Source organism: Seriola dumerili, unplaced genomic scaffold (genome assembly GCF_002260705.1).
Source record: "Seriola dumerili isolate Sdu_G_001 unplaced genomic scaffold, Sdu_1.0 BDQW01000068.1, whole genome shotgun sequence".
Classification (NCBI taxonomy): Eukaryota; Metazoa; Chordata; class Actinopteri; order Carangiformes; family Carangidae; genus Seriola; species Seriola dumerili.
Genome location: NW_019174323.1, coordinates 2,133,123 through 2,146,850, shown reverse-complemented (window position 1 = coordinate 2,146,850; position 13,728 = coordinate 2,133,123). Strand labels below are relative to the sequence as shown.

Below are 13,728 nucleotides of genomic sequence, written 5' to 3'. Positions count from 1 at the left end.
CAATAATTGATAAACAGTTTGTATTTCCCAATATGGTAATTATAAGTGTGTATACTTTTATTGTATAGGAAAGATATGCTTGTTTGAAGCCAAAATGAGTTCATTTCTGCGCTTCTTTAAAGGATAATTTATGGGTTTTTATAGACATTATAAGGCTAAACCTGACTCCATTGACAAAACGGTAATTTTACCTAACATTGCCCGTTAATTATGTTTTATAGAAACAGTTTACCTTTGTGACCCTTGATTTGAAATATGTTATGCTAACGGAAGTGTGGCTTTACGTATTTACTTTCGTCTTAGCTCACTTGGCAGATTCTTTCCGGTAAAATATGTGAGGCAACGATAAGCGTTAACCGGAGGCGGAGCTTCAACGGAAAAGCTGGCAGCGATGATGCCCGGTAGAGTAACAAGCAATGAGCGACGGTAGATTACAGGCGGTGGCCGAACAGAGCACTTCGTGATGGGAGACAATATGTTGTCGCTGTGGCTGACGTGGGGTATGTATTTAACTTTAATCATTATTATTATTATTATGGAACATTTGTTTAGGTAGACTGAGTAGAACAAGGTGCTTTAACAGTAAAAAAGCGAAGGATGTTTGACAGAAAAATTGTTATTAATGTTCATCCTCCCATTATAACGACATAAACTGCATTTTAAAGTTTGAATTTAGTGTAAAACTGCACGAAAAGTCTTTTTTGTTAAGACATGTGTTCGCCATAAAGACTGTCATAAATCAGGGAGTGTCGATGATTGTAATGCAGGATAAAACACAGTTCAGTCCAGGGTGTCTTCAGCTCTTGAAAAGTCTTAAAAACTTTCAAAATTATTAAAAGGTCTTAAATATTTTTTGTGTCCTGCTGTAGACAGTAACATTAGATATAACTATGTGTACAATATAGTAAGAACTGGCTGTAAAATCCTCAGTGCTATTGTTCACGACCCTCTGACCTTATGTAAAATTCACACGTGGACCTTAAGTTAATTAGTTATTTTTAAATTAATAATAATCCATCCATCCATCAATTTTTTGCTGCTCCTCCAAGTCATGTTTAATGATTAATTAATGATATTATTAGGAATTATTATTGGGGACATACTGGCAATAATGTGATATAAATGTAAAAGAAACAATGCACTTGGTGAATAACTCAAGGCTTTATCATCTCTGCTGGTTTTACTTTTAAACTTTATATGGTTGTATTACATTACATTATTATTAAAATACATTCTATGTGTATTAAAATGTCTTAAAAAGTCTTAAATTTAACTTGGTGAAGCTGCGGAAACCCTGTAATTCAGACGGTGTGTATATTGTACAAAGATATTTAGTATAAAGAGTGTTGTTTGTTGTGTGTAGTGTGCTTCATGCAGAGCTCTGGGTTGCTATCCCATGTGGAGCAATATGAGGTGGTCAGACCTCAGAGACTGCAGGAGAGGCAGAGGAGGAGCCTGAAGGAAAACCAGGTGACTACGCCTCACCTGTACATCATTCAGCATTGGAAACACAACAAAGACTCCTCTCATTAAATACTAAATTTATAGTTGAAATTGGCAGTGGTGGAACGCAACAAAGTGCGTCAACTCATGTTCTGTTCTCAAGTTCAATATTTACATTTCAGAGAGAAACATCAAAGATTTGACTATACTACATTTATCAGGCAGTCATTAGTTTCTATTGTCTGACTAATACTGGATGTGTAAAGATATGTCAATATTAGAGAGTTTACAAGTCTGATAATGATATATTGCCATGTGACTGATGGACAATCTTCTGCAGCTTTACCCTGATACGGTGCAGTATGAGCTGGCCATTGAAGGGAGGAACCACACTATTTATCTGGAAAAAAACAGGTACACAATTTTTTTTTAATAGTTTTTTTTAAATTATCATTTCAGATCCAGATCCACAAATTTGTATTATAATATTTGAAAATATGAAACATAAAATCTTCTCTTGTTGTATTATTATTGTATTTTATAGTAATCTTATTGGGAGAGGCTACACTGAAACTCACTATTCAGAATATGGGAAACGAGTGACGACATCACCAAGTGAGGTAAGATTTTACTACATTTGAACTTACATCAGATGAATTAAAGAAAGACAAATTACCTCACCAGTCACTCAGTTCTGGTGCAGAATAGAATAGAATAGATTAGTTGAAAGTGATGGTTGATAGTCTGGAAATTATATCTTTTTCTTTATTTTCTGAGATTTTATATTTAAAGAAATTTAATTAATCGATAACATAAATGAATGTTAATGTTTTGAAAGTTTTGAAAACAAGAAGACAAAAAAAAACATTTGATCCCATCTTCTAGGAATTATATTTATACCTTTTGTGTCTGTAATTTAATCCCTAATGTTTGATTTTTTCTATTTGATGTGTCAGATTTATCATTTATATGAGCTTATGTATATTTAGCTTTATTATAAAACCATAGTATTCATTGTAAACTTTTCACCCTGACATTACGGTGTGTAAGTGAACCAAACGTGATGAAAACCTTATTTCCACCCAGGAGCACTGCTATTACCACGGCCATGTTGAAGGCGTGGTGGACTCTTCGGTCAGTGTGGGGATCTGTTCGGGCATTAGGTAAGAAAATCAGGATATTTTCACATCTTTAACTTCTTACTTGTTATTTTCCTCTTACATTAACTCCAGTGACTCCAATTTCTTAAATGTTTGTGAAATGTGTTGCTTCATGATATTTAGTAATCGATCAGTTTTTCATGTGTTTTTGAAGCCTTTGATTGTTTAGTCTCTCTACTGCGCTTTTATTTCCTTTAATGAATTTGCATCATTGTTAATATTGGGACCATTACTGCTCTGTGTCTGCACTATATCTGTATCTCTTGTCTTTTATTGTTTATTTTTATTGATTTTACACGTTTGAAATCTGCCATACAAAAAATTGTAAAGAGCACACCAGTGGATAAAGCCATTTCCATTTGTATACTGAATCACATTTTTGTTAATAAGTGTTCTTACTCTCTGTATTCGCAGTGGCTTTGTGAGAGCCCGGCAGCAGGTTTACCTGATCGAGCCTCTGGGACAGTCTGACGACGGGGACCATGCAGTTTACAGACGGGAACACCTGAAGATCAGCGGCAATCCCAGCTGTGGCTCCTCGTCCAACACCACCATGCTTTACGACCACGACCAGGACCAGAACCAGGACCGTGGCCCTCAGCTCGCTGGGCTCTTTAGGTCCAAAGCATGGGTAGGCCACCAATTCTGCGCAGTGGAAACAAGTGAACACACACTGTTAATCATTAACTTATAAGTTGATATGGTGAACCTGTCAGCAAACAGTTGTCGAGCAGTCACAGAGCAACATTAGCATTCATTTAGAGTCATGCTTGTGTCCTTCTGATGAATCTAAGTCCAGTATTAACACTATAATATTGATTATAGTGTTAAAGTGTAATAGCGAATATAAAGGCTTAAATCCACATTAAAAACTTTGAAATGACTGATGATGAAGCGACTCATAGATGCCGAATAACGCATTTGCATGTTTCGTTAAAATGTTTTTCATGCTGACATTGATTACTATGTGAATATTAGTATGAAGTTTGTTCCTCTGTTTCCTTTTAGAAAACTAAATCCGTCACAAGTGTGCAGAGGTTTGTCGAGCTGTACGTGGTGGTCGACAACACTGAGGTAAATATTCATTTTACGTTTTTTTTACAGCTTTCGTTTCACTGCCACATAAATCTGATCATGTTTGTCTCTGCGCTTCCTCCAGTATAAACGATATGGAAGTGAGACTAAATCCCGTATCCTCGGAGTCGTAAATCACGTTGACAAGGTAATTTTTTTTTTTCACTCATGTTGTGTAAGCTGTTCGCCTGGCAGTGAGCCATCAGCGCTCTTAGCTGACAGCAGCGTCTCCTCCTCTGCCTGCAGCTGTATCGACCTCTGAACATCCGCGTCATGCTGGTGGGGCTGGAGATCTGGACGTACAGAGACTACATCAACGTTGACATTAATTCGGAGATGACCCTGGACAACTTCCTCATATGGCGCCAGGCTGATCTTCTGAAGAGGATCAAACACGACAACGCTCAGTTTGTGACGTGAGGATCGGTTGTGGAAATCGGTGCAGGTGTTAAACACAGTAATGCTGCCAGTTTGACCTGATGTGAGATTCTTGTCTTCAACAGTGGCAAAGATTTCGACAAAGATACAGTTGGACTGGCAAATAAGTTCGCCATATGTACGGAGAACTCAGGTGGAGTCAATCAGGTGTGACGGACAACTTCTAACTTACATTAATCCTTTAACAACAGCAGGTGAAGGGAGTCCATGGGTATTTTATGGGAACACTTCTGCATTTCTCTCTCAGGATCACCATGACAACGCGATAGGCCTCGCCTCCACCATTGCTCATGAGATGGGACATAATTTTGGCTTGTCCCATGATGCCGCGGGCTGCACGTGTGGCCCATTTTACAGCAGTGGGAACTGTGTAATGGCAGAGAAGCTCAGGTAAGGATGGGATGCTGTTACTTACAAAGGGCATTTATAGATATAGATACCAAGAATGTTTTGATGATTTTTTTTGTGTTGCATGTTGGGAAGGATCATATTTCACCTTGGTATGGGCTAGACTACTTAGTTCTAATGAAGGGAAACCTTAATACCACAACATAAAATGATATTTTGAACCATTGGTTCTCAAAGTGGGGTCCAGGGACCCCCAGGGGTCCTTGAGGGGGTTCCTAAGGGTCCCAAACAAAAAGAGGAAGAATTTATTTTCACTGTACTTCCATCCATAAGTAACACAATGACAGAATGTGAGAGTATTTGGTCATGGGTTTCAAACACATTCTGTAATAAAACATCTAAAAGCAAAAATCTTATGAGATGATTTCCACAGTCTAATGTGTGTCAGTGTCGGGTCCTTTCAGAACAACCGTTTTAGACAATATTGTTCTTCCAACTTTTACTGTGTTTGGCTCTTTGCTGTTTCACAACAATACTCCCATGCACAAAGCCAGCTCCAAAGAAAGAAATGGTTTTCCCAGTTAGCTGTGGAAGATCTTGCCTGGCCTCGACCTCAGCTGTGAAACAGACTAATCATCCAGCATCAGTGTTGGACCTCACTAATGCTCCTGTGGCTGAAAAGAGCAAATCCCTGCAGCTAGGTTAAACATCTGGTGGAAAGTCTGAAACCAGAAGAGTGGAGGCTGTTACAGCATGTAATATAATGTTAGGTTGTCCACCTACTTTTGGCCATGAAGTGTTTACAGTGTTTTAGCTCTACTTTAAATTAAAATCACAACACTGGCCGGTGTTCAGTGAATCTTCTACATCACTGAATCTCCTTGCTCGTCTTCAGGACAGGAAGTCAAGCGTTCCCGGAGTTCTTCAGCAGCTGCAGCGTGGACCAGCTCGCTGAGTTCATGGAGCGAGCTCAGCCCAGCTGTTTGGGTAAACCCAGCCCCGTTAAGACCATCGTTGTGGGCCCTCGCTGCGGCAACGCCCTGCTGGACCCTGGAGAGGAGTGCGACTGTGGCACCGTGGAGGTAAAACTTTTAGTAAAGGCTGTTTGTAGCAGATTAGTCATTTTTAATGACCTTGGAAAGTTTTAAATATATCCTTTGGTGAAGGAAGATGCCATGTGGGTTTTCTGCTGTAGCTGACTGGTGTGGTTTCCTGTGTGAGGTTACAAATAATAAAAGAGAGGGCAGCAGCGATCTCCTGCACGCTAAGCTGGAGTTTGGCCTCAAACAGTGAAAATACTTTTCCTGTGCGCTAACGTCTTATCAGGCAACATCTTGGCAGAGATGCTGCTTGTGTGGGAGATTTAAATCTGAACTGTTAACACAGGGGACCTATCAGGGGAGAAGTGGATACACACACACACACACACACACACACACACCACACAACTGATAAAAATGTTTGTTTTGTTTCTAGGAATGCAAGAATCCTTGTTGTGACGCCTCAACGTGTCGCCTGACTGAAGGATCCCAGTGTGCTCATGGACAGTGTTGTGACAACTGTCAGGTACTTCAGCTCCATTACTCAGCTGCCTGTAATGTAGCTGTGAAAGTGGGATTCTTATACTTTGTTGGGACCAAACCAAGACTAAGAATCTCCAGCTATGCTAGCTGTTCTTTAAGACTATAATCCTGGAACCATGAATGTCTGTAGAAGAAATTAATTTGAGCCAATCCGTGCAGATGTTGAGATAATTCACAGGATAAATGAAAAGCTACATCACCAGAGTCATTAGGATTCATCCACTGGGGAACCAAAAGTATCTGAACCAGATTTCATGACAATCCATCGAATAGTTGTTGAGATATTTCAGTCAGACCACAGTGCAGGCCACAGAGGTCAATCACACTCACCCTGGCTGATAACTGTGGGCGTTTTAATGATATCAAGAGAAGTTTTCTATATAAAATTACACTGAAACAGCAGCACCTCAATAATAACAGGAAACAGAGAATGATATCCGGCTGTTTCCATGAACTATAACTCACCACATCCTTCCTCAAATGACAAGTTTCAAGGACTAGAAGAGGTAGTGCAAGTCATGAAGTACCAGAGAAATACACAAGCTAATTACACACACTGTTGAACAAACATGTACTTCAACTTCAACTCTTCTTTGTTCTCATGGTATCACGGAAAATGTGCTTTGACCCACAGTTCAAAGCTACTGGAAGTGTGTGCAGGAAGTCAGCCAGCGACTGTGACCTGCCTGAATACTGCACCGGTGTGTCGGAGGACTGTCCTGAAGACAGCTTTGAGATGAACGGCAAACCCTGCTACGACCACGTGCAGGGCTACTGCTACAACGGCCAGTGTCCCACACATGAGAAGCACTGCTGGAGGCTGTTTGGACCAGGTACGCTCAACACACTGACTTAAAAAGAAGAAAGAAAACAAACAAACAAACAAACAAAAAAACAGATGAAAAGTAAGATATGATACAACTACAAATACTGAGGTAGTGGGTCAGAATCGTGACTTTTTAAATCTGAATTATTATTTTCATCTACTAAATCAAAATTATGAGATGTCAGAATTCTGACTTCATAAAACAAAAAGTCAAAATTTGGACTTTTAAAAAATATATGTTTATTAATTTGCTGTATACCCAGAATGCAAACTTACAAAAGAAGAATAAGGAGAAACAATAAATAAATAAATGAAAAAAAAACAAAACACAAACAAACACAGCATATCATACATCACCACAGTAGCCACACTAACAATTAAATTAAGTGCAAGGTAGTGTTTCTTTTATATACATATTACAGTACAAGGGAAACTGAATTTACAGCATGGGACTTTATATTGGACTCAACACATTAATTCTTACCCTGACAGAATTTTAAAATTATTTTTTGAGGCACAGTATGCCTTTATTACCCAGTGGACAGTGGGGAGATAACAGGAAGTAAAGGGAAGTTAAAAGATTCCTGGTCAGACTTGAATGAATGACGTTGTGTTCGTAGTTGTACATCAGTCGTCACTACCTCAGTATTGTCTAGCGTTCCAATTTTTTTATCTGGATTTTCTTTTCCTGGCATCAGTGGGCTTCCATAGCAACCCACCAACCACTAGCTGAGTTTCCATCGCGGTTTTGCGCAACATAGAAGCGATTTTTTTTTCGCAAAGTCAACAAAACACAATCTGTGTTTCCATTGGGTGGTGTTATACAAATAAAGCTGGGTTTTTTTTTTTCTCACAGAGTATTCTAATTCAACGTGACAACGGATTTGCAGCATCTGCCTCTCATGGCCTGATACAGCAGGCGCCAACACCGGAATGCAAAAAGTGTTTCCAATTAAATCTTGAGAAATATTGCTCTGTTGAATAGTCTGAAAAACCACCTCATGCGAATGTTTACATTTTTTGCGACATTCGAGTTTTTTTGACATCCATGTATTTCCATTTCTCGTTTTTTAAGTTCGCTATTTCAAATTGAGCATTAAGCAGGTTAATGGAAATGCACCTATTACAAACTCGTGCTCTGCAGCCAAAAATCTTTTAAACCCACAAAACTTTATATTAAATTCCCTGACTAATTCTATTATAATTACATTTTGATATAAAAGGTCAAAATATTGACTCAGTATTTCATCATCTGAACTCACCTTTAGTATTTTTTTCATCCTTAACTTTTCATGTACTTTTTTTCTTCTCTCCAGCATATACTTCAACACTAACAATGAATGATGAGTCTTCTTTCTGTCCTCAGGGACCATAGTTGGGCCAGATATATGTTTCGACCTGAACAAACGAGGCGAGGAAGGTGCCAACTGCGGGAGGAACAAATTCGGCTACACCCCCTGTACTGCACAGTATGTATCAGGAACAGTGCCAGTACTGAAAAGTAGTAAAGTCTGTCATGAAACACATGGCATTTTGTATGTTTAAGGATAGTTTTTATGATTGTGCAAATGTTTCATCAACTTATTTCATTCTTTTTCTTTTTCTGTAGGAATTTAAAGTGTGGATCTATATTTTGTGGAGGAGGGGGCGAGTCCATCACCGGTAAAAGAGCAGCCTACACTGTGTATGGCATTGAATGTAAACTAGCCGTGGACGATGATAAGACCAGAAACATTGACATGGTGCCTAAAGGAACCAAATGTGGAGTTAATAAGGTAAAACATTTATCAGAGAGACACATTACATATTTTCTGACAATGTTGGATGTGTGGCTCAGACTCATTCATGTGTGCGCAGGTCTGCCTTGACAACAGATGTGTGGAGGTATCAGTTTATGGGAAAAAGGAGGACTGTGCAAAGAAATGCAACAATAACGGGGTGAGTGGATTAGAATATTCAGCCAGCTGTTTCACATTTCTGAATCAAAGTGCAACTCCAAGTGCTTGACTCATGTCTAAATGAATTTTATTGCATTTTATCTTTAGGTTTGTAATCACAAGAAAGAGTGCCACTGTAACCCCGGCTGGGCTCCTCCTTACTGTGACATCCAGTACGCAGATTTACCTCCAGGTACAGAACAATTCACTGCATCTGATTTAGTGACAGTCAATGTGCAAATTGAAACTTTCTGAGCAGGTTTGGCTGCTAAATACAAAAACTTGTATCGGTCTGAAGTGAAGGTCAGCTCTCAGTGAGTGGTAAAGACAAAAACAGGTCACACCTGCTCATTGAATCATTCTTCCAGTAAGTAAAAACAGGAATGATTCACTATGAGTGATCTCCTTCTCCCAGCCTTGACCTAATCCTTTGTTAATGATATATCTTCAACTTTTCCACCACAAAAACCCTATAATCATCTTTGTCTTGATTCGAGTTCGAACTAGACTACGCTGTGTATCAAATGATTAAACCTTGGCTTTTTTTTTTTTAAAACAAAATGCTATATGTTTTTCCACAAGGAGCTGATTACTACAATGGAAAAATTAGTTTTTTCTCAAAACGTGAAAATGGAGTTCACCAAGTGATTCAGTTCTCACAGTAAACCAACCAAAAGCCCAAACAGAGGAAGAGCAGAGTTAAACACATAGCAGAGAGTTGTGCAATACCCCTGCACAGCTTGTACAACATGTTTTTTAACTTTCACCAGAACAAAGAAAATAATGAAAGCTGTATTGAAACACAATTTTCTCAAATTATGGTGAAATCTGAAGGTCAACATGAGGACAGCACGGCAGTAAGAGAGAACGACTATAGACTAACTGAAGCTGCATCACTCGCTTTCACTCCTGTGTTTGTGCAGAGGTCAGTCTTTGCTGAGGCATTGTGCAATTTTGGCCTGATCATTGTTTGTTATTTACTGCGGGGAGAAAAAGGAATCACACACAATTTATTTTTCACATAATAACAAAATATTTTTTACGTTATTAGATAGACTAGAAACTTCTCTTGTTATTACAACATATGACTGTTTTCCTATCAGGGCTACAACTAACAATTATTATCATTATTCATTTATTGTTTGGTCTAAAAATAAATGGCAGAAACAATTTCCCAGTCTTTGTTGATGTCATATAATGTCTCATCTATGTTTGACCAACAGTCCAAAACCGAAATATTTAATTCGCAATGATATAAAACAGAGGAAAACAGCAAATGTTCACATTGGAGAAGCTGCAACCAGAGCATTTGTGGCTTTTTTGCTGAAAAAAATGTCTTAAACGATTGCTCTATTATCAAAATAGTTGCAGATTTATTTTCTGTCGATCAACTAATTGATTGGTGCAGCTTTACTTACTGTATTATGAAACTTGCTCAGTTTTCCACAAACTCAGCATCGCATTAAAAACAAGCCTCCCCTTGTTATAACATGAGCTTCTAAGAAAAAGATGCCCGAAGAGACGCCATAGCCCAGAGTAATTTTCTCTTTTTAGAAACTGAGCAAATATTTTGTGGTTGTGGTGACAGCAATAAGCTGTGGTCGTTCAGAGACTCTAATTCCTCATTTCATGAGCCTGTAGCTGTTTTCTGTGAGGACCAGTGTTTTCATTTGAATTAGCTAACTTTACGATCTTAGTTTAGCGTGTTAGCATGCTAACGTTTGCTAATTAGCACTAAACACAGTAAAGTAGGAATGTCATTAGTTTTACAGGTCTATATCCATGAAATAAACTGGACTAATTGAGATTTTGACCCAAAATTGAAAAGTCAGAGGATCAGCAATGTTATTACAATCCTTTCTCCTAAGCAGTGGTTCTCAAAGTGGGGTTCAGGGACCCCAGGGGTCCTTAAGGGGGTTCCTTGGGGTCCCCAGGAAAAAGGGGAATAATTCATTTTCACTAGAATTCCTGTTCTTTACTATTTTGGTTATAGGTTTCAAACACTTTCTGTAAATGTAATAAAGATTCTAATAGTTCTAATAAAATTTGAGAGCCACTGCTCTAAGGAAAACATCCACTTTTTGTTGAGACATTTCATTCTGGACCAAAGTGGTGGATCAAGTGGCCGGTATTTCTGTCCCCAGAGCCATGATGCTAGCATGCTTAACAAAAACAACTTCTGAAGATTATAATCAGGCACACTGTGTAAATGTGTCTTTTTTCCACATAAAAATTAATTCAAAGCTACATACAATAAATATACAACATCTCCCCATCTCTGCCTGCAGGTCAGACTGGGATAATAGCTGGTGTGTGTGCAGCTCTCTCCATCCTTCTGGTGATCACTGTGGTGATTGCAGGGCTGATGTGCTGTAAGAAGGACAACATGGACAACTACAGCTCCAAAAGGTTTTTTCTCTTTCTGTCTCTTGTGTTTCATATCCGGCTCTGTTTTAGTCTTTTACTTCCCGGCTGAATAAATTTTCGTGCTTACAGGAAAGTGCACTCAGCTCCGGGCAAGTTGAACCCGATGTTCCAGGAGCCGAGTGTGAAGGAAAGGCCTCAGATCAGTCATCCTACTTTCATGGAATCAACAGCAACACAAGCCTGTGCTCCTCTGATTGTTACTACTGTGCCTCCCAGCAGGCTGGCTCCACAGGTACAGACAGCAGCCATACACAGTGAATTAGTCATGGAAATCTGTGTCAGACATCAATGAGTTAATTATGTGCAGGAAGGTTACAGCGAAGTATTTACACTGTACTGTAATAGTTACAAAGTGCCTTTTCTTTCCAGCCACCAAGTAAAGTGTCTTCAGGGTCGTCTACCTCACAACCTGAGCCAGTAAGCCATTTTTTTTTTTTTTCTAAGAAGACCTGATCTACTACATAATGCAAACTGAGGATCGCATTCAGAGTTGGCCTCAAAAGTCACATTAAATAATACATAGAGAAAGTTAACTGTATCAGACCTGTGGCGTGCAGGGCTGATGTTATTCTGTTTTTCTTTTTCTCAAAACAAATCCCATGAAAAGACCAAAACCAACCATGTGGTCTTCACGCTCTGTCTCAGACTCAAGCTGGTTGGTTCCTACTCAGCGTTTCTTTGACAACAGAGATGTATACCGGTAGTTTCATTTCCAAAGATGTTCAGTAATTCCCTGAAAAAGCCAGACACTGAGCAACATTTGCTAAACTCTACCCGCAAGAGGAAATAGTGTTGTTTGTTAGGGACTATTTTCAGCTGTGTATTAATACACATTTGGAACTCTGGAAATATTTTGCTACTCAGACAATATCCGTTGAGTGGGATTAGTTCATTGTTGGTTTTGGTCTTTTTATGGATTTTATCGACAAAAAGAAAAATACAGAACAGACTCATTAGACTTATCCTTTAACTCCACGTCTGTGCAGCTCACTGAGGAAATTAGAAGATGAGAAGATGCAAATAAACATCTATTAGTCGCCTCTAATGTGTTCAGATTGACTTCACGGATAATACGTCTCTGTGATATTAGGTGAGATTTGGGTACTCACCAATTTCACAATTCAAGTGAATGTGGACATATTTGTGACAGTCATGGATCATGTGAATAATTCTGAGATTTCAATCTGGATTTTGGAGAACAGGTAACTCATGCACATCTGTTTTGAGGCAAAAGGTTTCCTCTGAATATGACCCTGAGTATTTGCACTAGTGTGTTTAAAGTGAAAAACCAAACAAATGTTTCAATGACTACTTCTTCTTCTTCTTCAGACAACACCTCAACCTCCAGCTAAACCTTTACCACCTCTGTATAAACCACAGGTGAGTCATACCTACAGTTCTCTCCAGTCTCTTCGTAAATGATTAGTCAAACAACAGAGGATATGGTTGTTTGATATTGGCAGTAGTGTAGTTTAAGGAGTTTATTTGTGATACGAGATTTTTGTTTTTTTAATCTTTAATCTTATACGTGTCAAGGAAAATATGGTCAGAACTAAGTTCACCATCTTCCATTTGTTTAATTTCTTTGCTGAAGTCGTCTCTGACCTGAAGATGTTTGAGGAAATAAGGTTCTTTAAGGTTATAGGCGTTTGAAATACGAAGCCATTATCACTAGGTGTTGTGCAGTGAGCTGTTACACCTTCATGTCACAAATGCCTGATCTACATATCAAGACCCGGGGACTTAACCGTTGCATCATATGCTATCCGTTTCACTATTCTTGCCTGCAAGGTGAGACCTATTGGGGGTCTTAAATCAAACCCTGAAAGCTACTTTGGTCTATTTATGTATTTATTTTGAAAAGTTCTTTATCTGCCTCTTTAAAGTAGGTTCTTGTGCTCCTGTAACATGTGAGTGTTCCCTCCAGGGATCATTAAAGTCTTATCTTAAAGCTGCAGTCCCATTTTCTATCATGGGTTACACTGATACACTTTTTATGGGACTAAATAAAATTCCAGCAAAATGAAATATTAAAACACTGTCTCCAAAGAGGATTAGCAGTGACATCTTCACATGTATAAATCTGTCTCAATTGTCATCTTGTTTCCTTTCCAGCACAAGGCAGCTAAACCAAATCCTCCTCCTGTACCTCCAGTCAAGCCCAGTCCTCCTCCAGCAGCCAGAATCAAGCCCTGCACTCCTCCACTACCCCCAGTGAAGCCACAAGTCCACAGACTCACATGAAATTCTCATTAAAGATATCAAGTTTAACCAAAGCAGAAGACATCAGCCTGTAGTTGTATGTATAGAAAGAGAGCGATCCTCGCCGGGATCAGAGCGCTAAGTCACGGAGGCCAAAGTTTGGAAAAGTTGACTCTTCAAAGCCTTTAAAGATGTCGAGCGTGACAAGGCTTCGCTGACCGAGTCTGTCTTTGATGACTCAATACCAACAGCTTTAGCTGCTGTGGAAAAGTGATTTTTTTTTTTAAGGG

The 13,728-nt window shown here is 39.0% G+C and overlaps 1 protein-coding gene across 1 annotated transcript; it reads left to right on the top strand.

The window, feature by feature from the left end:
- The first annotated feature begins 374 nt into the window (after window positions 1–374).
- Window positions 375–13,728, top strand: LOC111220359 (zinc metalloproteinase-disintegrin-like MTP8). Its single transcript, XM_022743426.1, has 23 exons — window positions 375–500; window positions 1,364–1,470; window positions 1,784–1,857; window positions 1,988–2,063; window positions 2,530–2,606; window positions 3,018–3,234; window positions 3,612–3,677; window positions 3,763–3,825; window positions 3,924–4,093; window positions 4,181–4,262; window positions 4,363–4,505; window positions 5,359–5,545; window positions 5,940–6,029; window positions 6,681–6,879; window positions 8,239–8,341; window positions 8,482–8,647; window positions 8,730–8,810; window positions 8,918–9,002; window positions 11,098–11,218; window positions 11,306–11,468; window positions 11,606–11,653; window positions 12,566–12,616; window positions 13,352–13,728. Exons 1-23 carry the CDS (start codon window positions 464–466, stop codon window positions 13,478–13,480), a joined length of 2,535 nt encoding a protein of 844 aa, XP_022599147.1. The 5' UTR covers window positions 375–463; the 3' UTR covers window positions 13,481–13,728.